The 26,139-nt window shown below is 44.0% G+C and overlaps 2 protein-coding genes across 2 annotated transcripts in view; one reads left to right on the forward strand and one right to left on the reverse strand.

The window, feature by feature from the left end:
- The window catches only part of COL4A2 (collagen type IV alpha 2 chain), a 148,219-nt gene extending 127,313 nt beyond the window's left edge, over nt 1-20,906 (reverse strand). The window contains exons 1-2 of the mRNA XM_068678491.1: nt 20,603-20,906; nt 20,317-20,464 (exon numbers count right to left, since the gene is read on the reverse strand). Of these exons, the coding sequence (XP_068534592.1) occupies nt 20,317-20,464; nt 20,603-20,646 (192 nt within the window). The 5' untranslated portion in view covers nt 20,647-20,906. The remainder of the gene's footprint in view (nt 1-20,316; nt 20,465-20,602) is intronic.
- A 79-nt stretch (nt 20,907-20,985) lies between these two features.
- Nucleotides 20,986-26,139, forward strand: part of COL4A1 (collagen type IV alpha 1 chain) — a 130,512-nt gene continuing 125,358 nt past the window's right edge. Inside the window, exon 1 of the mRNA XM_068678507.1 lies at nt 20,986-21,224. Coding sequence (XP_068534608.1) covers nt 21,162-21,224 — 63 coding nt within the window. The 5' untranslated portion in view covers nt 20,986-21,161. The remainder of the gene's footprint in view (nt 21,225-26,139) is intronic.

Below are 26,139 nucleotides of genomic sequence, written 5' to 3' on the forward strand. Positions count from 1 at the left end.
TGGGTGGAGGCTCAAACTGGTGGTGTTTGTTTGGCTCTCCAGTGTTGTTTTTTTTGGTAAGGAGAGTTAAAATTGATGCTGACCTATTCTGCTTCTTGCCAAAGGGGTTCCTCTTACGTTGAATTCCTTGTCGGGTTAGACATCAGTGCTCTTCCTGAATGACGTGGGCAGACACAGATGTCTGAAGAACCAATGCAGACAAGCATGTACCAAATCTAGAAGCATAATTATCTCATTTGTAGATGCGTGTGATGGAGAGTAATTTATCACTAGGACAGTTCGGCCAGGAAAAGCTGCTGTTGCAACTGTAAATGTCAAATCACAGTTCTGCCAGTGGAGTACCTCTATACAAAAAATATGAATTGGGAAAAGCACAGGATTTCCATTTCTGGCTTTATCTATACTAGCGGCTTTTGTCAGCAAAATATATACATGGAATCCACAAATGGCTGGATTAAAAATTTGGCTAAAGATTGCTTAAACAGACCCTTACATTTAGCTAGGTAATGAACATGACTCAACTGAGATGTCCCACTGCAACGTTGTCTGTCCCACTGCAACGTTGTCCACTACTTCATAATAGTAAGCTCATCTGTAAATATTACATACCATAATAACATTACTCAGTTAATTAGTTATTATTATGTTTAGATCTTACACATTTTTGACTGAATTTTTGGTTTCATATATGAATTCTTGGTTTCATATAAGTGATAATGTAAATTATGCTATTTTATCATGAATATTAATTGAGAATTGTTGCTTTTTAGAAGATCATTTCTCTATTTTCATTTTTGGAAAGAAATTCCGATGAAAACTGAAATTCCAAAGGAATTTGTTCTTTTTTGGAGAGCAAGCTCTGAAACTCTGCAGAATTTTCTACATTCCCATAATAAAACTCCCTTGACCTCTAGCACCAGAACTATCCGTTCCTCCAAGCGCAGAACACACCAATGAAATATTTACTGTCTCGGAAAGCCGCTGGCAGTGATTTTCATACCATCCGCGTTCAGACACCGGGAGTTCTCAAGAGCCGGGTGAGGGTGCCTCCTGGACAGCTGTCAAAAGCTGGGCAGAGAGTGCTTAGCATGCCACGGGAGGTGAAGGGCCCGCAGGGGAACCGTTACTGAGCTGCACCATCCCAGCACGCCCCGCCTGTGGCTGCAGCTCAGCCATCACCCTCCAGCTTCGACACAGACACCCTCCTTGCTTACGTTCCTCTAGCAGCTCCAGAAGCATTAATTGCTTCTAGTTTTCAGTCCTAAAACTGTGTTGCTGTGCCAGTCCCTTTGTTTCACCGTGAAGAACCTCTCCTTCAGCAAGGAGGTACCTGCAGCATGTATTCTGTGGTGTGATTCATTTCCATAGCTGATGAGATGTACTTGCATCTGCACTGCTCTCCACATAGCTCTTGTCCAGCCTGCCTAAATAACTCCAGCTGCAATTTATATCATCCAAGGAACTGATTGAGACTGATGCTACCAAATATTTTCATTATGCTGTTTTTAACAGCAAATTATGCTCCTTCCAGTAATTATGAAGATGAAATAATGAAGCTGAAATTATGAAGTCAGACGCCTACCTGGGCAACCTGCTCTAGGGAACCTGCTTTGGCAGGGGCTGGACCAGATGATCTCTTGAAGTCCCTTCCAACCCCTACATTCTGTGATTCTGAGAAATTTTGATACAGTGCCTAAAAATGCATTTATAAAGCTTTCTGTTACTGTGTTTTATTTTATAATTTTGGGACTCAAAAATAGTAAAAATTGCGTACAGTAGGAGACAGCAACAACTGTATCAAAACATATAAAAGTCTTTAATCAGCCAAGGCAAGGTTCGGAAAAAGTATTTACACAGGTGTTAATTTTTTGGGGGGTATGGAAACAAAATGGAGACTGGATTTGAAAGAAAGTATTTTGCAGCTTTGACTATATGTTTTGGCTCTATAAATTCAGGTAGGTGACACACTTTCTACATAAAAGCAAAGTAAAAAACATCCATATCAAAAGGATAGGTCACTTGAGTTACTCGTTTCTCTTTCCTGAGCACAAAAGAACAGAGTAGGAAAAAAAAAGTCTTTCAGGTATTTTTCAGTGACATTTGTTATGCATATTAGAAAAGTGTCTTACTTTGTTTTATCTCAAAAATAGCACACACTCTCCAGAAAATAGTAATAATATAAAAATCATGCAGCTTTCTTTTCCATGCCTCAATACTGACTGATGGAGCCTGTGCTCTAAGGCATTTCCTCTGCCTCCAGGAGGCATGCCTAGCTCCACTGCGTTCAGGAGATCAGATAAACCCACGGGTTGAACAGACCAGATCACAGGCCATGAAGAGTGGCAAGGCTGCTGCAGCTGTCTTCAGTGTACAGCAGGAGCCTGGGGACATGACTGCTGTAGCACAGCATTTTGCATGAGATCATGGGTCAAGCGGAGATGAGCTTCAGTGGGCTGCCAATGGTAGATTTGGTATTCATCACTTTGCTATCTGACCTCACTGAGATGTCAGAAGGAAATTAGGTCCTATTTCAGCTGTGACTGAATTTTTTACTTTTGTCAGCCTGACTGATGGACACTTGGCCTGGGACCCCACTCCAAAAAAATTATCAGTAGTGAGCACCACATGCAAAGCCCCCTCAGAGACACAGCAATGTGGATGTGTTCATGTCCCAGGGTGTCAAGGAGGACTAGTGTTGGCAGCTGGAGAGGGCAGAGCATGCTGCCACCACTGAGGATGTAACAGCTCTGTTTAAGCGCTGCTGCCAGGCTCAAATTCCAGATGCTGAGACAGGAAGTTAACAGGAGAAGGCGAAGGAGACAAGTCAGGCAGTGATCCTTTCCAAGGCAAGATGTCTTTTTTTCACTAAAAACTTCCGCTGCATTGAAGCCTTTTTCTCCTGGCATTCAGCTGCTCCCCAGCTTTAGGACAGGGCAACACCTACTCCATGAGGAAACGGTACCACAGCAGCGTGTGTGGAACAGGTTCCTGGCTAGCAATACAGGAAAAAAAAAAAAAAATTCTCTCTTTCTTGCTCATTTGCAAAAGAGGGAATACTGCTGAGAGCTCTCAAGCCTCTCTTATCTCTGAGACTGATCCTTGGAGAACAGCCGGCAGTGAAATGAACTTTGCAGGGAGGCTGAACAGCAAATAAATGTGGGTCGCCTGGACTAGAGAACAGCACCACTACGTCTTATCTTCTTTTGACAAACAAGTTAGCATATTCTTCGTTCCTTACTTGACGAATGTAAGCAGACACAAAGGGTATGTAGGGACATAACATCATTTTCTTCCATTTCTTAAAAATAGCAAAGCTAAAAGATCTTCTCTCTAAGCATAGCATATTCTAAACTTAGAAATACAAAGACAGCAGAAAGGTTTCTAGGACTTATTAAATAATGCAAAAGACAGTTCCTTCCGTCCTTCCTGTTTTCCTACATGTCTGTTAGCAAGTAGATGGGAAATGTTATTGTTAAGGTACAGGGAACTGAGTTATATCCAAGCTAAAAAAAAAAAAAAAAAGAGAAGAAGAAGAAGAAACTAATGAACTGAAAGAAACTGTTATTTCAGCATTAAGGCAGAATTATGTAGGGGTTTCCCAGACTTGCTTGAATGATGGCAACAACTCTTGACTTCATGAATGGGTGTCTATATTCTCAGCAATTCACAAACAATTCTGAACTCACAAATTCAAACCTGTGCAATCACTTCTTTCACTCTCCTATTACATACACTCACACCCATGCTCCAGCATCCTCAGCTGGAGCTGTAGATATTCTATGAGCTTCTTTGCAGCGTGCCTGTGCTAGGGGCCAACAGCAGAAATGGGCATTTCTGATTTTACCCATGCATGGATAATGATTCAAGTGGGCAGAGCTGGAAGCCACCATCTCTGGAGGGCACACACGTACCACTCTCAAATAGTGTGCGTATACGCCTATTACAAAATACATAGTCCAGGAATCACGCATAAGACTTAAGTGGAAAGAAAATGGAAGTTCTGCCCATTTAGACTGAAAAAGAACAGTCACAAAACATTTGGTTCCCTACGGCAGCCCCAGTCATGAAGCAGGCATCAAACCAGCTGGTTTGCAGCTTCCGTTAGTTATGTATGTCATTTGTGTTGGCCTACGAAAGGAAAACATTCATCATCACTAGTCCTGAGACCTGTGTATGGAAAAACCACAACAATAAAGCAGATAATTTGGAATATTCATTCTATATAAACACCATAAAGAAGATGCAGTTGTAATGGCAGCACTGGGTTGGTGAAAAAAAGTGTGATGACTTGTGGGAAGCAGAATTAGGAAACCTAAAATCTCAAGGAACACATTCAGAAAAGAAGTATCATTTGACTGCTACTGAATATTTCGATTGCACTAAAGAATGTCACATAAGCTAACTTCTGTGCTGCTGAGTCTTTTTAAGCAAAAGTATGCAAAGTAGCTTTAAACTTATCTCTTATCTCCATGATTGCTGTATATGGAATTTTCCAGAGGAATTTGTCCAGCAGATGTTTTTAACTAGAGCCCCAGTAGGGAAAATAAATAACAGTGTTGTGACACTAGGAACCCAGTTGTCATTATTAGTGATGAAGAAAGATAACTGCCTGCCCTGAGCAAGAGTGTTCTGGTGGTCTCAATAAAACTTGAGACAGAGGAAAACAAGCTGGGCTGAGCAGTCAGGGAAGTGCAAGTATTGCCTCATGTGCCTTCAACATACAAGCCCCAACCAGTTATTCACCAGTCATCAGTAGCACATTTTAGGAGTGCTTGCTATGTATCTGGAAAATAAAGTATCGAGAAAAATAAATTGCCTCTCCCCCAGATGGATGATAAGAATTGAAAGGCTGGGGTCCTCAGATCCTTAAGATGGAAAACATTTATCTTATAGATGAGTTCTTCATCATTAAAATACTGAAGATGGTCATGCGAGACAGGGGGGCAGGGAGGGAGAAGGAGCTGGAGCCTGCACATTTCATGCTAACCATGCAGTTTTTTCTTTACAGGCTGAGGAAGGAAAACCCCTGGAGGAAGAAACTGAGAGGAAATTCTACATGGAATTTTGAAGATTTTCTTCCTTTAGTTTTCACACAGAAGAAGGTGACCTGAATCCTTCAAAGTAAAATAAATGCTCCGTAAAGCCTCATATGAATCAACTTCATGTCAAAGCCCTGATCTTCTGCATGCAACGCTCTTTAAAGAGCTCCTATGGAACAATTTAATATAATTAGTTCCATGCAATCTGCAGAACTCCACCGCTAATGCGCTGCTTTTGCAATACCAGAAGTAAAATTGAGCATGACTGAACTCTTTTCCTGCAATGTCACGTTGCTGTACAAATAGGAATGGGCTTCAGGCACAGCGCTGCGCTGCCCTTTGGGTCCAGGTTAGCCTGTGCAGGGTGGCTGCACTCTCAGGCCTCTTTGGAGAGGCAATGAATGGACACGGTGGGTGGCAGGCTCTCACAGTGCTAATGGTCACAGAAAAAAAATGAAGCAAGACAGGGGGCAGGGGAGGAGGAAAGGGAAAGTAGGACCAAGAAGTGGAAAACTATTATATTTCCACAAAGCTCAAAGGGAAACAATAAACAAAGCACTATTATCCCGGCTGTTGATGCTTTTTTTTTTTTTTTTTTTTTAAATTAATTTTCTCTCTCTTTCTTTTTTTTTTTTCTTTTCTTTTTCACGAGATTTCTTTCATCTTCCTGTCTCCTGATCTTTATTTAGCAAAAAAAAAATACCATATTGAGATGCGCTCAGGCTTAAAAATGATTAAATGAAGCACACTGTACTTATCCTCACAAGTGCCTCTTTGTGAGGAGATATCTCCCTGCCTTGCTGCCAGCCACAGGCAGTGGTACTTAGCCAGGTAGTAAAAGCATCTTATTTCAGCATGCATGTTCCCTTTTCCCTTGGACACTGGATGCCCACAGTAAATGGAGCAGGGGTGCCACACATTCCTCTGGAAGCCCCCTGCCCCAGGGCTGAGCTGAAGCAGCCCTGTGGTGGGCTGTGGCAAGCACTAGTGCAGGCTGGCAGCAGCTTCTGCTGGGGTAACTCACCCACAAGATGCATTTGGGAAGTCAGGAGGCATTTCTTTTTACAGGTGCATGAATGCAATGCAACACTGTTAAGCTGTGCCTGTGAGATCATTACAAATGAAAGCCTATAAAAGTGAGCGGAGGCCAATCCTTTTGCAAACCCGACTTCTGTGTAGCATCTCAGGTTGGACATTTACATTTGCCACTACTTTTTCCATTATGAAGAGGAAAACCTTATATTAAAGAGTTTATCAGGTAGACAATATATAGCAAGTTGGCAATGAGATTTTCAGTTGCCAAGTATCTTTTATTCACTCTTCCAGGCAATGTGAAGAAATTCTTGGATTAGCAGCAAGTAAAAAAAGTGATGGATGTCTGTGGCATGCATTCAGATGTATGAAAAGAAATGCAAGGTGTTAGAAATGCATGTCTGGTAACATTTTAATTTATTTGAGAATGTATATTTTCTTGTCCTAAGTGTGAAATTAGTTTCAATAACAGTTTCCAGGAGATCCTATTATTATAACATAACCATTAAATTTATAGTACTTGTGGAAAGGCTTCCCTCTGTTTCTTGGGATACCTCCCAGGAGAGCCTGGCACTGAAATGTCTGACTCAGTAAATACTTATTTTTTGGTAGTATAACCTTCCTTCTAGCAAATGTGTGATTTATGGTTATTTTTGTGGTAGAATAAGTTTGGAATTATCTATCTGCATGGTATTCTTTAAGAGGCTGAAAAAAAAATACTTTCCTTAAAAAATAAGACTTTGAAAGATGCTAAATTTTGTGAGTTATTAGAGTATAATCAAAAAATTCACAGAAGGGATCATTGCCTGTGCAAGATGAATGACATATTAGACAAGCATGTACAGATAGGAAAAACTTTATTTGACTAGTCCATTAACTTTTTCTCAGGCAAGTTAACCCCTCAGGAAATACCTTTTTCTATACAGAAAGTAGGACCTCAGTCAAAAGGTGGAACCTTATGAAAAGGTTTTAAGTAGTCAGTAAAGCTGAAAATGTCCATACCGTGTTTTGTGAATTACAGCAAAGATTTCTATGTCCCAGTATATGCTAAAATTACCATTTCCAAAGAAGCAAATACTTTGTTGCATGCTAGTCTTATAAGTAAGACAATCTCTTGATTTTGAAAACTGTAAACTCATGAGAGGAAATAGCCCCCAAGCCTCTTGAATCCAGATACAGACTTTACAACATAATACTTTCCAATGAATGCTAATAGTAATTTCATCTCTTCAACAATTACTCAAGAACTACTGCATTTTCTATGTAAACTTCATTTGTTTGTTTCCATTATTTTATTGTGAAAATCTAAGTTAGGTAACATACAAGGTCCTCTCCCTATTACCAGTGCAGTCCTTTATAAATGTAATTAAAAATTCTAACTCAAGAGAACTGTTTGTAAACAATGGTAAACAATTTCCTTCTTCAATGAGATGACCTCTTTTTCTAGGTATCAAGTATCACAGCTTGAGTTTCTCTCTTTACACTGTGAGGTCTGTATTAGGAAACAACAAAGTAAACAATAGAAAGAAGAAGGAAAAAACACCAAGGTCTAGACCAGCTTAACTTAAAGAACTTAGCCTAACTTCAGAGAACTTGACTGAAATAGTGTGGTTTTCTTATTTCTTCAGAAAATGCTGCAGGGTCCTTAGACTACATTGCACTCTGGGCAATGCAGTTCCAAAGTACAGAAAATTTCTTGTGAATGCGTATAAAGAATATATATGAAAGCATATAAAGAATAGATGCTATACTGCAGACCATTCCTAAATTTATATCAGTCTCTCTTAACAGACCAATACACGACTTTTCATCATGTCAAAATTGTAAAGAAAATGTAACAAAAATATGAAAAGATTTCCGTGTGAGCTACAGCCTGCCTTTGCAGGGGTCCTTGTACTGCTGCACAGTGCTGGACTGAAAGATCTGCTTCTACCAGTGCTCTGCATCTACACAGAAGTTACTGTATTACCCCCAAAAGGGGAAAAAGACTGTTTTGTGAACAGGGATTAAACTCATACTTCCCACCATTGTGAATTTGACAACAATCAGCATGGCTAGCTGAACTGCAATAAGATGTAGGATTATGCAACAGTATAAAGTAAAACAGTATAAAGTATCAGTTACACTGATGAAACTCTAACCTTAAAAATGTCAAGTTATACTGACCACAGTAACAGTGCCCCACTGCAGATGCCAAGTAAGACGATGATGAAATTAACATCATCATGGTGATAATGTTACATTTGTGGAAACAGGTGAACTGATAAATGAACATATCTGAATTTCTGGATTTCCCCAAGTAGAAAGAAATCTCAGCTAAAACCTCATACTAGTGTTAGTTACAGGCATTTTTTATTAAATGTAAACACACAGTGAACCTAAGCTGAAATCGATAGGTTTGTTGGTTAAATCATTGTAACCCACCACAACTATCTTATGACCAAAGAAAAATGCAAGAGAATTAACCGAAATTCATTACACTGTAAAGAGTAGACACACCAATCTTGAGTTACTATTTTCAGCTTAGTACACATAATAGGACAAGAGGGCAAAGGTAGAAATTAAAGAAAAACAAATTCCAGCCATCAGGAAGAATTTTTCACATGAGAATCATAACTGTTGGAACACTCTATCAAGTAAGGTTAATGAGGCTAACAGCTAGCAGCCAAGGAACATAAAATTAGATGGCATCATGGGTGGATGACAAAAAGGAAGCAATTTTGTAATTATCCTGAAGGCAAGAATGCTTCTGATGCTCCCTGCATACCAACATACATACAGAAACACAATTGCCTTTCAGTTACATCTGCAAAACCTGATTACCATCCTTAGGAAATTACACAGCATAAGTAACAGGATAACCTGGACCAGGGGTTTTACAGAAGGTGTATAGGAAGAGGAAGGGTTATTTTTCCTTAATGGTCTGCTGTTTAAAATTGAATTGATTGAATTGAATTGAATTGAACTGATTGGTTGTATTTGCAAATTTCTTATATTCACTTACAGCTTTCTACAATAAAATAATACCTGGGAACTATGAGAAAATCTACTCTCAAAACTTTTCTCGTGGAGCTGGGAGGGCACAGACCCAAGACAGCTGAGCCAAACTGGCCAATGGGGTATTCCATACCATATGGCGTCATGCTAAACAATATATAGGGGTGGCTAGCTGGGGTGGGGGGCTGGCTGCTCAGGGTTAGTCTGGGCATCAGTCAGCAGGTGGTGAGCAATTGCATTGTGTACTTGTTTTCGAACTTGTTTTGTACACATTATTATCAGTAGTACTATTACCACAGAATCACAGAGCCCAACTGCCACTCCAACCCCTATGATGGACCCTGCAGCCACTTCAGCTCCTGCTCCTGCAGCCATTTCATTGCTTGCTGCTGTTCCAGTTCCAGCTCCTGCAGCCGTTCCAGCGCCTGCACGGAAGGATACGTAGGAAGGGTATGGAAGGATATAACATTTCCTTCCCTGTTATTTTCCAAGTTAAGACGTATTACAGATAATGTAATGCAACTGCGTCATGGAAGTCTTCTGTGGATATTAAGGAGGAGAAGTGTTTAACACCCTGCTTATGGGCTAACAGGGAGAACAAGTTCCCTCTCCCCCTTGCCATGCACACCTTCTGCATCACATAGGCCAGGACCCACCTGCACTGTGACTGCAGCAAGACCAACACCACCAGGATGGACAGGCAGTGAGCCCTGACTTGCTCACATTCACTCACTGGTTATCGACCATGGCTCTCATGTTGGGGTTATGTTTTAAGACAGTCTTCTCTGTGGCTCTGCTGCCGTGGGGGCTGATGGACAGTTTGAAACTCATGCCTGAAGGAGGAGAGCCACGTGGACCTACAGTGGTCCACATTTCCAGGTCTCCCGCAGACTTGGTCCTGCAGCAGGACCCCTCAGGCACCTGCTCTCTGCTTCTACTTGTAAAATGCTGGAGCGTCCCTTTTCCTCAGGTCTCCAAGTTCTCTGGTATTTGTCTTGCTGCTTTTGGATGTGCAGAGATTTTGGGAACAGATCATCAGATCAAAAGGTCAGAAGTCTTTCCTGCTTGTGCTCTGGAGCACAGTCTTTGTGTACATTGCTCATCTGAGACACAAGGGACAGCTGATGTTCCTGACCAGACCCTTTGAAAAGGTTAACCAAACTATCTAAAATTACACTCAGTTCTGAAGTGTCAGAAAAAAAGTAAATTTCTTCAAGCTATGGCAAAAATGAGTTGGTCTTTCATACCAAAAAATAGAAAACAAGAAACAAGCAACCCCCTTGCACTTGATTTTAATTCAGTACTCTCTCATCCCCTTTCATAGGGAAAAAAGTACTCCCTTTTGACAGTCTGCAATCTTGGAAGTAGGAAGATACAGCAGAAATTCTGGGATTGAACTCTCTGGCTGAAAAAACTTCAGGGCAATCAGAGTGGACCACAAAAAGACAGAACAACGATCCCAGGCCTGGCTTTTCAACTACTGAGGAACAGCAGTTTCCTCAAAGAGAAGGGTAAGTTCATGTTTAGAGAAAAGCTGTATGCAGAGGGGGATCTTGAGATAAGATGAACAATCTTAGGAAAATCTCTCCTGATATGATAGGAAAACAAAACAAAACAAACAAACAAAAAAAACATATTTTTTTAATGGGTAAATGGTTTGGGGAAGATGATACTTCTGTACAGATGAATAGATTACCATGGGGTTACCCATTATCACTAAGAGGTACCATAACATTGCTGCAGTCTAAAATGTAAATTGTGAAAATACACGGCACGTGCACTTCCATATCCCTTTATCTCCTGAGAATGATGAACTTTATTTTCCCAGTATGAATTTTTCTATTTGATGAAGTTATATGTGTACTTGTCTTAATGCAATATTTATTAAAAAAACTAATTGGTAGCCCCAGATTGGTAGCCTCAAGGCTAAGAGTAAATAGCAGAGGCCACTCAGTCTACCTCTCATTCATAACAAATGATGGCTCTACCTCAGTTCCTCTCTCCTTCCTTACAAATATTAGTGGCTTTAAAGAAGATGGTGAACGACACACTAATAAGAGTGAAATCACATTCATGGAAAATGACATACCTTGAAGAATTAGTAAAAAATTACACTATTCCTAATTGGGGGTGGTGTACTTCCAGTGAAACAGATGACCAGTCCAGACTATTTCATGGAAACTGGATTCTATATACAAAACGTTCCCAAAATGCCAGTAAGATGTTTCTGATCTGGTCACAGTAACTGTCCTATATCCTTCTTTGGGTAAAACAATAGACTAGGTGGTTGAAAGCATGAAGCCCTGCATACCTACTAAGCAACACAGGACCATGTTCACATGTTGCTGTAGGGCAAACATGGATTCCTTGCTCTGACAAACTCAAGACTACAGTCTCAATCTTCAAAGTGATTTATGATCCAGCCTCAAGCTACCTTACTAATCACCCATCTACTCAATGGCGACGCTATGTAATACTGTGTCCCTAAGGGACAATACAAACCTCAAGCAAGAGATTAGAGTTGTGAAAGCAGAGGTTTGCTGACATATCAGACTATTGAACACACCTTATCAAGAATGGCTCCAACCTTATCCCTTTGAAGGCAAAGAATTTATTCCCTCCTACATAGGAAAATAATCAGAAGATCAGTATTGGTCAAAGTATGTGTTGTATGGATGGTGTAACATGTTTGGATCTTGATTTGATGGCATAAATTCCTAAAAGGTAATCAATATTCAAGAGAAACCTAAATTTTTCCAGATTGTTCCCTAGTCCATGGGCCATATGAGTTCATTTGGATAACCATTCCTTGGAGAGGGATTCGGGTATAGATAGTCTGATGACTGAAACTGTTATGAAACTGCGTAAAACTGTTAACATGTTCTACGCCTTTGAGCCCGTTTAAGCCTATTTACTCAAAGTAAAGGGGTACTGATTACTTCAGTCCCTGGGTCATTAAAAGGTTGAAGTCCCAGTAAGTCTTCTCCTTAGACTTTGGTAAAGGGTAAGTAGACGTAAGCAGACTATCTTATAGGGATTTTTTTTATTATTTTTTATTTTTTTTTAAGAAAAGGTAATATTAATAGTTTCATAGATAGGGCACAAAGGCTGTGACCTGCCAAACAATCCAAAACTGTTGCCATAGATGAGGACTGGAAAAGTAAGAAGCAAATCTAGACTGGAAACCGACACTGTGTGACTGATAACCAATAAGCCTCAGTTTACAACAAATGAGGACAATTAAAACCCCCACCTTCCACTATTCACCCAGTCTCAACTTTAATCTAAAATCAGAAGGTAAAAGCACATTTTTCACATTCCCCTCATCTGACCACTGTACATAAATACAAAATCTCTAGAGAGAGGGAGACAGATGAAGATGTGCTGAGGTTCTCATACTTTCCAAGAACAGATGAAAGAGCAGTTGGGGAGTGCAGCATGAGCCAGAAAATAAGCCTGTAGCCAAGTGCTATGTACTTGAGTCACTTGGGGACTTCCTCACGTGGGGAGGACGATCTTTCCTAACAGTTGTGTACAATGAAGAGGACTAGTGAATGCTTTTTTAATTTGCTTTTACATTTTTGTTTCTGACCTGTCACCATTTGCATGTTTTTACGTGCTTATTTTTGTCCATTATTTTACTTGCATGATGCAGATACCAACAAATATGATGTCACAACACCATGAAACATCACATAAAGCTTCAAACAAGTTATCAGGACAGGATTTACTTTACTTATTCAAGAAGGTGACATAGAAATACAGTTGTGAAGCAAGCCACAAGTATTCAGAATGTTAACTGCTGCCTGCATTTTCTCACAATTTCTCAGCTGCTCATAAAGCAGCTTAGTTTTCATGCAGTCCTACACAGATAAAATTGCCCAACTCACTGACTTATGTGAGAAACGAGAGAGGGACCCTGATTTCCAGCCAATTAATCTGTACTGAGGTGTCACAGTCTGAGGCACACGTGCTATGTCTACATTAATACGTTAAGTATTCCCATGCCCTGCAGCTCTGTAAGGGGCCATCATGGTTCAGTGGGTGGCATTGGTAGTAGGGTGATGGTTGGACCAGATGATCTTGAAGGTCTTTTCCAACCCTAATGATTCTGTGATTTTGTAGTTCTGTGATTCTGTTTTGCAAACGAAGGAGGCTAATTACTAAGACTAATGACTATTATGGACATGGACAGACTGTGCCAGCTGGCCACAAGGGCAGAGAATACACCTGGGACTCTGCGGTTTGCAGTAAAGGACACAGCCAGAGAGGAAGCAGCCTGTGGGCTTTACTGAGTTAAGAGACACCAGATGTGCTGGCTACCACATAAGCACATACAGCAGAGAGAAGATTTAGGCAACTCTATATCTTCTCTGACCATGCACCTGCAAATCACCTGGGAAAAATTCAGCTTCAGTTCCACACCATGGGGGAAATGCTTAAATTTCCCCCCTTGCTTCCTTCTTCCAGCGAGTGCAACTGAAGATTTTCCAAGTGTCACGCAGAGACGCCTGGGCCGTTTTCCAGCGAGCTGTTTCTCTGGCTCCTGGCTTGGGGAGATATGCTGGCTTCCCATGCTCCGCGGCCCCAGCGGCTATTCCCAGCCCTGCGCGGGAGCGGCATTCCTTTCTGCCCACTCCCTGTGCTAAGGCTCAGCCCAGGACACGCCGGCAGCCCCGGTGGGCAGCTCCACTCTCCTTCCGGAGGGGCTCCCTGGGGCTTGGTTGGGGCACTGTGAGACTGCGACCAGGTGGCTGAACACCAATTGCCCTGGGGTCAGTGGGGCTGCAGCCCAAACGTGACATGCCTTCCTGCATCTGTTTGCAGTGTGCAAACGGGGGTTGTGCAGGCAGAGCAGGACTGAACCTCACAGAAAGCCAATGCTGTGCTTGCCAGTGTGGCAGGGAAGCCTGCTGAGCTCTCTCAGCTTCTCCCATCCACCTTAAGAAGTGATTCTGCTCCCCACGGCTGCCAGGCTGCGGTTTTGCAAGCGCGGGCAGGACTTGAGCATGGTATAGGCAGCAAATCACTGATCTGTACAAACTTTTTTTCTCACCCCCCAGTCTGGAGCTCTGCACACCCGTGATGAAGAGCAGATGTTTCCTTGACCCCATGTTTCCACAAGTCAGACATGCAGAGAGATGGCCAGTGTCCTGCTAAACCAGGGGCTGCAGCATCCCAAGGATGAGGATGGGCAGAAAGACACCCGCATGGCTCTCTGCCTGTTGCACCAGCGGCTGATATATGGGCTCTACAAGCTTGGCACTACATGTAGCACTCATGAGCTCAGAGTTGGGACAGAGCTGCAATCTGAAACAGTGATACTTACTTGTTTTCTAAAGAAACAAACAGAAATAAAAAGATCAACAACAACAACAAAAAGCTTTTGGCAAAGTATGACAAGTAGAACGTCTGTGTCATATCCAAAATTCTTCACTCCGCCTCAAATATTTCTTTTTACTCAGCCTGGTTACATTGTCAGAAGGTAATTTTGACCAGCAAAGAACCTTAAAGAGCCTTATGAAATAAAAAGGAAAAGCATAGCTGGAATAAAAAAAATGTTACATGGCTTCATCAGTCAATGGTGAAGGGAGGTTTGGGCATGATCTGCAGCTAAGACCTGCCAAAAAACAAGCCAAGCCCTATTTATCTGAATGATCTTCACTTGCTGAGTTCAAAAAGCTACTTCAAAATAAAGGTTGGGATTACTTAGGAATAAATAGGACATCTGAAATATCCCAAGCAAGTGTACATCACTGGGAACAGATATGATCTAAAAATTCTTCTGATCTTGCACATATAAGATTATTTTAAAAAACACCTGCCAATAATAGAATGCACAACACATTGCAAAATGCAATATATAGTTGGGAGGAAACAAACTTTGCTATTCACAAAAGTGGGATGAAAAAAACATATTCTGGAATATAAACTACCTGGAAGAATTTTAAAGACAGATTCTCTATGATGGACATAGTAACCGCATATGTCTTCCACCAGCAAAGTATCTGCAGTGCCTCTTGCATTATAGAGCAAAGATTATTTTATGAGATGGAGTGGCAGTTTGCAAAGAAAGAAAGCTGTTAATAGACAAATATATTTTCCTGTGCTACAAGGACTATTCTCAATGATCAGATGAAAGCTTTTTTTTTTTTTTAGTATTTAGTTATGCATTAAAACAGATGTCTGATGTCTGACTGAAGACTTTAATGGATATCCTTGCCTTGGACATAAAGACATGGATTATAATGGTGAAAGGAAGACTCGGTGTCCAACCCCAGTAACCATCCCCAGCCTTGCTGACTGCTGTGGGGATGTACCAACCTGTGAGGCCTTCTCTGCCTCTCCACCCTGGTTGACATTTCCTATCGCCAGCTCCCCTGCCCCAAGCAGCAGCACCCTGCACTGTCTCTGAGTACAGAAAGTCCCTACTACCCCCCCTTCTTGGGCTACACAACCATAATGCCATAATGGTGGAACAGTAGAACCTGCACATTATTTTACTGTGAACTGAGTCAGTTGCTGCAATTTGTAAGAAAATAACTGTTAATAAATACCTGTAAATACTGCAAATCTTACTGAGCTTTTTGGTCCCTGGGAGCAAACAAGGTATTCCAAATAGTGTAAAACATTAATTTCCTAAGGGAGAACATGGAAGATAAGCTGCAGCCTTTGGCAAGCAAAAGCGTCATAACAGTCAAGTGCAAGATCACCTCTGAATCCTTCCAGATCTTGGATTAGTATACTGCAGTATGAAGAATGTTCTACTCTTTGCCTTAGGAAAACAAAAGGAAAGAACCAATAAAAACTTTTTTCATGAGTGAGTTTCTTGCCTGAAACTGATAGTTTCAGTTTCAGTTTCTATCAGTTTCGGTTTCAGTTTCTATCAGTTTCAGTTTCACTATCAGTTTCAGGCAAGAAACTCACTCATGAAAAAAGAAAAAGATCCACTCAAACAACCTGTGTTCTAAACTACTCAATCAAGATGTTTATAACAAGTGTCAGTTTATAGACATAACTGAATAAGCCACAACAGTTTTATATTTGGGGTAAGTCTATTCTGATTACAGATTTATTTTTATTTTTTTCACAAAATTAAAAAAAATATATAGCTTTAGAGCCATAATGCATAAAGACTTCATGTGGTGCAATTACTACACAACAAAAGCCAGGTATACCAGTCTCGGTGTCAACGTTTTAACCTCTGAGAAATATGGGAAGCTGCCAAAACTCTGTCTCTTCTACCAAATACAGCAAAACATGAGTATATCTCATGTCATTTAATAAATCTAAAAGACAGAATTACACTGAATATATTATTGCAAACATCCCTTGAGCATGCTCCTATCTACTCACAAGAAAAAGTGAGTCAAGAGTCTACATATGGCTTTCCACTGAGAGATTGCAGAACATGGGCATGTACAAGAACCTCTTTCCATTGTTAACGCAGTGAGACAAAGTATATTGCTTCTGGCGTATCCAGTTCTTGCATGAGTAACTTTAACCAGAGTTACAAGGTATGTCTGTATACAAAGATTGGTCTGATTTAATACATATAGACATGGCAGAAATCTACCTAGGAAGAATGATTAATTCATAAGAAATTAGGCTGAGCATTGGTTTCATAGGCATGACAGCTAAAAAGAATTTCACTAAGTATTTGAGGAATAATAAGGGAGTGTAACATTTAAGGAAATCCTCTTACTGATGAGTGGAGCAGACAGCATATGAGAAAGAAAGGACCAGAAGAAAGGAATTCATAGCTATAGAACAAGACTATTTCCGTATATGTAATACTTGCAGAGAGTGTGTTTGTCTGACATTGTAAGGATGCTGTCAGATGAAATCTTGGCTCTGGTAAAGAAAAAAATAATCCCATTTGGGCAGCCATCTAGAGCATGATGCACACTGTAACACTCATCATGATGGGGACACCACTGCCAGATCAAGGCATGACGGTGTCAGTGGAAGTGCGGGGTTATGCCTCCTGCAGCTGCCTGCAAACCACCTATTTCACTCAAGACTCCTCACAGTTCTTTAATGGAGTTGCTGTTTCTTCACATATTTGTGGCTGAACACAGAAAGAGTCCTCTCCAAACTACCCAATAATTCTTTCAGGGTCCAAAGAAATAGTGAATAAAGTGATCAGATATACTGGGAGGCTCCCCTAAATGATGTTTTTCTTTTTTTTCCACATAACATTATTCTGTCCAATTTTTCTTATAAAACACCACTGTTACTGAAAGATGAACCAAATTGTACACTCAGCTAAACAGACATGAAAAAGCCATGACTGCAAGCTAGTGGAATTGTCCCAGATTACCCCATTGCAACAGTGAAATGAAATTGTTCTAAAATGGGATTGCCACATTTCTCTTAGGGAGATTTCCTAGACAGAGCTGTTTCTGAAGTAGTGCACAGGTAAGGCGTCCGATATTTGCAGGAAGTGATGTACTCTGCATGCACTAAAGAGTGTAGCAGAAGAATTTGATAAGTCAAGTTGATTACTCATTCCTATGTCACCTGTGCAAGTACACATGGAATATCATATTTTGCACACTGTGATCTTGGTGCATGCATTTCCAGTGGACATGGCCAGCAGGGTGGGCTGAGTGATTGATCCACCCTAACCTCTGTTGGCCTGGAAATCCTGGGTCAACAAAAAAAGTCCTCCTATTTCCACCAGATAAAGGTTTCCAGATGGAAACAAATGGTACACATCTGGGAAAACTTGGATATATGATAGCTGTAGCGCACTGACACATAACTTAGAGCATCAACTTGTGTTAGCAACCTCATTTTACTACAAAGTCAGCAGAAAGAAGTACATACCACTGTTGGCTTTACCCTCTCTTTTTAGGGCTTGTTGCCCTCTTTGATGCCATCCCCCTGAATATATCCCTTTACAATATCACAGAAGTAAACAAGATCATATTCCGTATACTACTTTGACTCTATATTTTTTCTCCATAAAATTTTCTATGCATCTATATATGTTGTTCTTTTTAAATACCTATCAGTTGTGATCGGTTATGCATAGTTATTTTTCCAAATGTTATTCTGACTTTCTCTTGACTTTCTTTCTTTAGTCTGACATTCATTCCCTTCTTTTCTATGATTCCACTGCTCCCACCAGCATTTAGCTTTTTTAAAAAAGTGATTTTCATTAGGAGCAGTTAAAAAAATATACTAAGAGGGCACCAATGAAGTCATCAAATGTTTCAATGCTATTTAGAAAGAAGTGCGCTTTGGGAAAGACAGGAAAAAATCATCATCAGTAGAAGGTATATTCTCTCTGAAAAGGAAAAAAAAAAAAAGTATTTTGGATGCAATACACTTGCAGTGAGAGAAACAGGGAGAAATTTGTGAACTTGGCTAAACTTTGGGTATTTAACACAACTTAATTTTATTTAAGCCAGATGAACATTTATATCTACAATTTAGAACGGTTCCAAATTTATTTGAGGCCTTTAACATCACCAGCCAGCATATGCCAAAGGCTGCTAAAGATAACTGGGGCCTGATCCACTCCATTTGGCTATCTCCTTTAGTATTTCCATCCAGGGACTTCTCTTCCCTAGCTCTCTTTGAGCCCGAAGCTGGAGTCCTCTCCTCTGGCCAAAGATACCATTACTTCTGCCCTGATCCTCTGATATTCTAAACATCCTCTTTCTTTTTCTTCCTCTCATTTCTTTCTTTGCTCAGAAACATCCACTCCGTAGCAGCTACAACAGTGTGCCAGACACGGTGTCCAGTCAGATGTTCTGGGTTCCCTTCTTTTTCTCTTCCTCCTTGCTGGCTTTCTCCTTCATCTCATTCCAGTGTCCTCCCATGTATAATTTCACTCATTCAGCAACACTTACCTCCACCAACTGGAACCCATTCACATACATGGCAGTTGAATTCAGCTGCTATGCTTGTCTTATTACAGGCAGAACAATGATTTTTAAGATCTGGTCTAACAGTCTATAATTTGTAGCGGTTTTTGATGATGACTGCCAGTGCCCACCTGCAAGTACTCAGGTGCTGCTGCTTCCCACACATCTACTTTGTCACTTTGCAGACACATTCAGACGGGGGCTGTTGCTGTGAGGAGCAAGCTGCCCGCCTCTCACCCCCAGCTGCTGTCTCCCAGGGCTGTGACAGCCCAAGTTTCCATGAATGCACGTGGGGATCCGAGCAAGGCTAAAGTTAGCTCTCCACACTCTTCTCTTTTTGGGGGCTGGTTAGTTTAAACCAATAATTTTCCAGTTTAGCTCACCACGTGACTATACAAAGATCTGTGCTGGCTGAGGGAAGGGAGTGGCACTTGGGTGGAAAATGGGATAAATACTTTGGTAGCAATGCGGCTCTAATTCTTCATGGAAAGATGATCATACTGCCTCACTCACATGCACAGGAGTGTTTCATCTCCTAAGCAGCTGCCACTATAGAACTGCTCATCAGGGAAACCGGACCTCCATGGAGGCCAACTTAATCTTCCGTGAAATTCTGGGGAAAACATCACTTTCAAGGAGGTTCAAGGAGCCGTGACAAGACTGCATGCACTAACTTGAGGAGGTAGCTCAGATACCTCCTTGGTATCCCCTCTGCATTAACTCTGTAGCCTGAGGTCTACAAGCAAGAACACGAAGGACAATAAATCATCCCACGCTATGGCTAAAGCTCAGGTATCACACTACACGCTCTGCAGCACACCTTCAGAAAAAGAAGAGGCAAACCACAAATGACACCGTTTTAGGCCAACTGATCCCAATGATGTCATTACTGGACCTAAAATGCTTTCATTGTCATCAGCCTGTTCTGGTTTCAATAGCACATGGTAGCATCATTCCTTTTGTGCAACTCAGCAGAAGGATGACGCCACCAAAAGATCATGGCAAAGAAAAATAATACTTGACACTTGAGGGCCTCACTCACTGCCCTTCCTGTGGGGCTATGGGGCTTGTCTGCCAGCTTGTGCTTGGCCACAGTGTGGAGAAACTCCCCCAGTGCCCCACCTGGCACAACCAGCCATGCAGACCGAAGGGCAAACTGCAGCCACAATTGTGTGCCACAACACCTCCTGCAAAAGCCCTGACATTTCCTGCTTTTTAAGACATTATGCCATCTCCCTGTAAAGACATAACCACACCAGGTACCTACGAGGAGGGTAAAGTAATAAAAAATAAGGGGTAAAAACTGCAGAGAGTGGGATTAAAATATCAGTAGAATAGCTCTTAAAAAAGGTAATTGAGGTGCACCTTACCCTCGGACGGCGTTTTGGTGGCCTTACAGCATCTACGCTGACGGCTGACGGCTCCGTGCACCTTACACAGGGTTTTGGTGGCCATTCAGCAACTACTCTGACGGCTGACAGCACCACCTCCAGCAGGACCAGCGCGACCCCCAGATCCCTGCACGGAGAGGGGAACAAGCTCAGTGTTGTTGCAAGCGAGCACAAACACAAGCACGTGATGGACTTCCGCGGCTCAAGGTGACAAGGCGACTTCGGAAAAGTTGTTCCCCGCAGCCCCCCGGGCGGATTTACTTACGGACGAACCAAACCACCGGCGCTGGGAAGCTGCGCGATGTCCATCTTCGCTCATTCCCAGCCCGGAGGCTCCGCTCACGGCTTCCTCTCGTCGCCGGGCCGTCCCCTGCGAGCCGAGCCGAGCCGAGCCCGCTCCTGGCACCCTCCGGAGCTCGGCGAGGCGCTGCTGGGGGGGGGCTCGCAGCCGCCCTGCCCGGCCCGGCCCCTGCCCCGCTCCGCTCCTCTCCGCGACCTCCCGGGCGGCCGCGACGGTATGGGATGAGGAAGCGACGCCTCTACCCCCCCGCCGCCCGCACCCACCCACCCATGGCCGGCAGAGGAGGAGGAGAAGGAGGAGGAGGAGGAGGAGGAGGAGGAGGAACCGCGGGGAGCGGGCGAGGTTGCGCGCTCCCAGGGTCTCCGCCCGGGGGAGGAGAGGGGGCTGCCGCCGCCCATCGGTTACGGCGAGGCGAGTCCCTCGCCCTGAAGGCAGCCGCGGCCGCCACGGAGGGGAGAAGCACGGCTGTGGGGCCGGCCCCGCGGAGCCCCCACGCCCAGCCGCCGGCACGGTGCGCGGCAGCATGTGGCTGTGGCTGGGCTTCGGGCTGCTGCTCAGCGCAGAGCTCGACACCGTGGCCGCCGCGGTGAGTACGAGGGGGCTGCCCCCGCGCCCCTCTCGGACCCCCTTTGCTGTGGGGACGGGACCCGAGGGACCGGGGATCCCCCGGAATCGCGCGGGGGGTCTCCGCGGGTGGGCAGGCGCGGCGGCCAGGTGGGGGGAGCGGGGGGATGCCCGGCTGCCCCGCCGCTGCCCTGCGCGGGTGCGGAGCGGGACCGAGCGCGGGGCGCCGCGGGATGGCCGCGGGGTCCGGGTCCGGGTCTGGGTTTGGGTCCAGTTCTGGGTTTGGGTCCGAGCTCCGGGCACGGCCCCGCCGTGGTCTCGCTGCCCCCCGGCTCCTCGGGGAACGGCTCGGGGTTGGGAGGGAGGATGGAGAGCGCAGCCGGGACCTAAAGCAGCGCGGGCGCCCGGAGAGTGATAAACAAAACAAAACAAAACGGAAAGGTGAGCTTTTGTAGGGGAAAACAGCGACAAAAAATGCGTCTGGCTGCTTGGATTCAAAGCGTCGTGCTCGCTGCCTTTGACCCCCGCGATGGGCAGTCGGCCGGAGACCAGGAAGGATTCTGATGTTAATGATTAAAGTTCAGTTCTGGCACCTTTCCCGACAGAGTGAGATTCAGCTGCAGACATGTAAAATCGAAAGTATGCAAGTAGTCTGAAAGTTTTGCTAAGGGAGCTAATTTTATCCCTGTGATATTAGCTACCCGCTGCCCTTAAGTTAAAGGACTCCGTTTCCTAGCACTCCTGAAGTATTTTGCAGTGCCTCGGACCGTCTCTCCCCTAAGCAAAGGGAGTTGACATGATAACGTGAACTGAGTCATCTTCTCATGGTCTTTGGTTTCTTGCTTTTGGGGAGTTCGGCCCCATAGCAGTGAAATCCAGGGGTGCAGAAAATCAATAGCCACGGGCAGATGGGTTGTTTGTCACATTCCCTGCCGTAAATGTAAGATCTGGCATTTTAAGCAGTGAAGGAAGTAGCAGAGAGGCTCATTGTAAACTTGTTTTCTGCAGAAAGCAAGTTCTATATTGAACTGCTTTTTTTCTGTGTGACCATGGGGATGGTATCTATGCCTTGGATCAGCTGAAGTCAGAAATGCACTGAACTTCTGACGTCTGATCTGTTGCTCCTAGGCTGATAGTATCAGGCTCGCAGTGATGGCAGTAAATCACTTGGTGATGCACCTTTGGGATGATTCACCCATCATCTGGCATTAAACTGTCTTCATTTCAGGATATAATTAAATTTAATTAATTAAAATCTTTTGAGGTAAATCATTCATGTTTGAGTTCTGAATTTGGTGTTCCTAGAGGTATAAATGTCTCTCTGTGAAATATGTTCCCACCTTGCACAGTTTAAGTGAAGTTATTGGGTAAACCCCAGCCATCAGTGACAGACAGACAGCCATGTGACAAAGACCTGCACATTAAAAGAAAATTGGAGCTTTAATACTAGTTATACAATTTCAAGTCTTCCATAGCAACCCTGAATTGTTCTAAAGTTGTCCTGTGTGTGCAGGGTAAGTTGCTGTATTCGCATCAAGGCTCCTAAATGTGATCTGGAGCTGTTAATTACGTTACGGAGCTGTCACACTATTAACCACCCTTTCTGTGCTATGCTGGCTGCAGATTGCTCCCAATCGGTGCCACCAGGAAACACAAGCATGCCACGGAAGCTGAGCTCCTTGTGGCTTTATTGCCATGGATGAACTTTTGGCCATGCATGGCTAGCTTTTCACTGCATGCCGTTCTGCCAGCATCACCCCCAGCAGTTCCCCAAAGGCGCTGGGGCCTGCTTCTCTCTGGAGAGCCCAGAGCTGGCTTGGTGCACCCGGGTAATGGTGGCCGAGCGGGGCTGTCACATACGTGAGCCTCATTCTCCTGCTTTCTGAGGGCTGGAGGGGCTGGCCCCGTGCTCACGTTGTCTTTGGCCAAATGTGTCCCTGCTGTTTGGTTGCTCTGTTTATGTTTGAGCAACGGTTGTGTTAAAAGAGGGCTGTACGGTAGGAGAGGTTGCATGCAGTGCTGGGGGTGACAGGCTGGAGGAATCAGCTGGTTCTTTCCTGCCCTGAAATAACTTGTATAATCTAGATGAAAAAATCGTTATATTTGTGCAGCCACCGTCTTGTCATGCTCTCAGTCATCCTGTGGCCTTCATCACAGAATCTCTGAGGCTGGGGGCACCTCGCAGAACGACTCATCCAAACCCTGCCCAGAGCAGGCTCACCTATAGCAGGCTGCTCAGGGCTGTGTCCTGTGGGGTTCTGAGCACCTCCAAGGATGGGGACTCCACAGCCCCTCTGTGCAACCCGTCCCATGTAGTAGACATGTTTCTTCATAGTTCTCCTTGTGGTTGTGCAGGAGTGACTAGCTGAAACTCGAGGTCATGTCTGCAAGGGCAAATGTAGCAGAAGCAGCTTGTGCTGTGTTGCTCTCAGGGATTCTGCAGAGTAACAGGGCCTACAGTAAAAAACTTTTTATCACTGACTTACTCATGATTAAATACATACAAGGAGATTTGGAAGGACTGCTCTCACGTCGGCATTTGATGCAGCAACGCCAGCCTTGAGCCAGCTGCTGTCAGGATCCCGTGCCTTAGTGCACAACAGGGGACCACTCCTTTGCAGCTCCCATGGGGACCTTGCCAGGCTGTGAAATGGCACTACGAAGTACACCCACGTGTGACACTGGAGGCTCAAAGCATTTTATGTTCACCCATTGTCACTGAAATACTAACTATAGTTGATTTGGGCTTTTGTACTGTTCCATGTTTTACTCAGGAGATTCATTTTCAAATTGTAAAGGGAGCAGAGCAGAAGACAGGGCAGCAGTTTATTGTGTTTTCAGGTCAGACTGAGAGAGAGCTCCCGTGAGGCGGTTACAGGAGAAACTTGTTTTGATGGATCTCTGCAGGGGCTCTCATTTCTGACACTCTTCAAGCTGCTGCTTCCTTTGGAGAAAGTCTGCTTCCTAGCATTAGTACTGCTTGGTTGAGAGATGACAATGCCATGGAAATCCTGGTTTCGTGTTTTGATACCCTCTCCACACCACTGCAGATGCCTTCTGTGTGTTTTCCAAAATGGAGCAAGATCTCCTGGCTGCATTTAAGTAGCGGGGCAGATCAGCCTTGACACGAGCAGGCTGGGTGCTGGTGGGAGGCCAGGAGGACCCTGTCCCCAGGTGAGCCCTGCCTGGTGTGTGTGTCCTGACAGAGGCTGGGATGAGGCTGCTCTGCCCTGTCACCCTCACACCTTCCTCTCATCACCCTCCTGTTTTGAAATCATAAAAACACAACCAACCAACCAACCAACCAACCAACCAACCAACCAAAAAAACCCTGCTCCCAACTAGTCTGAATGATTTTTCTGTTCTGATTATGTTAAACACAGTTTATTGAGATAAAGGCAGGTAAGCCAAGGGCAGATAAAAGAAATGACTAAAGAGGCCTGGATGACTGACAGCAGTTCAGGGTGTGCTTTTACTAGTGAAATCAGGCTATGTTGGGCACCTGCCTTCTGCAGCCTTTCATGCCTATCACTGTGACTGTCTTTGGTGTTGAGAGACTCAGCTCACCTCTCCCTCGAGGCCATTTGAGATCCTTGTCCCTAAATGACCTCCAGGACTTGTCTTGTTGACACTAAGAGCACGTCTAACAAACCTTGGCAAGTTTGAGTTCAGGATGGAGATGTGGTTACTGTAATTCAGAAGATGTGGCCAGAAGGAGAGACCCAAATGACTTCCACAGAGTTAAGCACCTCCCAGGCTAGAAGGCATCCCTGAGAAATGGGAGATGAGGGTCGATTCCCCCTGCCAGGCTATGGTGGGACACAAGAAGGTGTGAAGGACAGCTCTCTCCCTTGCTCCTGTAGGAGCTAGGTGGCCTGATAGGAAGGGGTGTGGGACCGGGGGTGGTAGATGGTGCACTACAGAGAGAGATGAGAGCATGGACATGAATGTGGCCTTCCAGCTGGGAGATTCAGATGTCATCTCCTCCCATGTGATCCTAGTGTGGTCTGTAGCCTTGTTGTTACAGGAACTGTACTTGCCCAGGAGGTGGGAGAGGTGGATGAATCCCTTTGGGCAGAAGGGGAATTGAGATGGGTTGCCCAGCTCCCCCAGGGACAGCACTGTTGCATGAGAAGGGCATAGTGGTGGCTGCTCCTCCAGCCCTATGTCAGAGCAAGAGTAACCCAGTTCTGCATCCCTCAGGTATTTGAGGTTGGCTACTTGCATATAGGAGAGGGACTGTGGCCTCAGAGCTGAGCTAGTGCCTGATTGTGAGCAGTGGTTTTGGGAAGGGAGAGTGTGGTAGAGGGTCTAGAGAGGCGGGTTGCTTCAGGAGCACATACGGGGTTGCTGCCAGCTGTGTTCGAGCACCACCAGCTGAGCACGCCAGTGACAGAGATCTCAGCCAGCCTCCTTCCCCGAGCAAGCCTGACTCATCTTCGTCAGCCCCTTCCCGCAGCCAGCTGTACAGCATCAGCAGGCGCAAGTGCATTTCTGAACCGTCATCCCAAGTAGCACAGTTCTCACTTCTGGGCGCTCGTGTGTGTTCAGTGTCTTCAGAACTACTGCAGTATTTCATCGCAGCTCATCTGCTTAGCGTTTGTAGTCCTGGGATATATAGTTGTGTTGTATGGGTCTGAGGTTATTCTGGTTGTATATGCTGTCAGTTGCCATGATCACGTAGAGAAATGTCGGATAGCTGCTTTAGGCAGCTAAGACAATTGTTTAAAAACGTCAGAAACCATCTCTAGGGATAGGCTTGTGAATATTGTTCTTTTTATAGAACTAGACTAAACACGATTCAACAACCTCAACATGAGAATAAATTGACTTACTTCATCAGTGTTTAAAAGTTACATAGTGCTCCCTTCCCAGAATTTCCGCTGGTATTACAAAGGCGTTTGACACCTTGCAAAATATGGCCAAAGGGAGAAATT

The sequence above is a fragment of the Anas acuta genome, chromosome 1 (assembly GCF_963932015.1).
Source record: "Anas acuta chromosome 1, bAnaAcu1.1, whole genome shotgun sequence".
Taxonomy (NCBI): domain Eukaryota; kingdom Metazoa; phylum Chordata; class Aves; order Anseriformes; family Anatidae; genus Anas; species Anas acuta.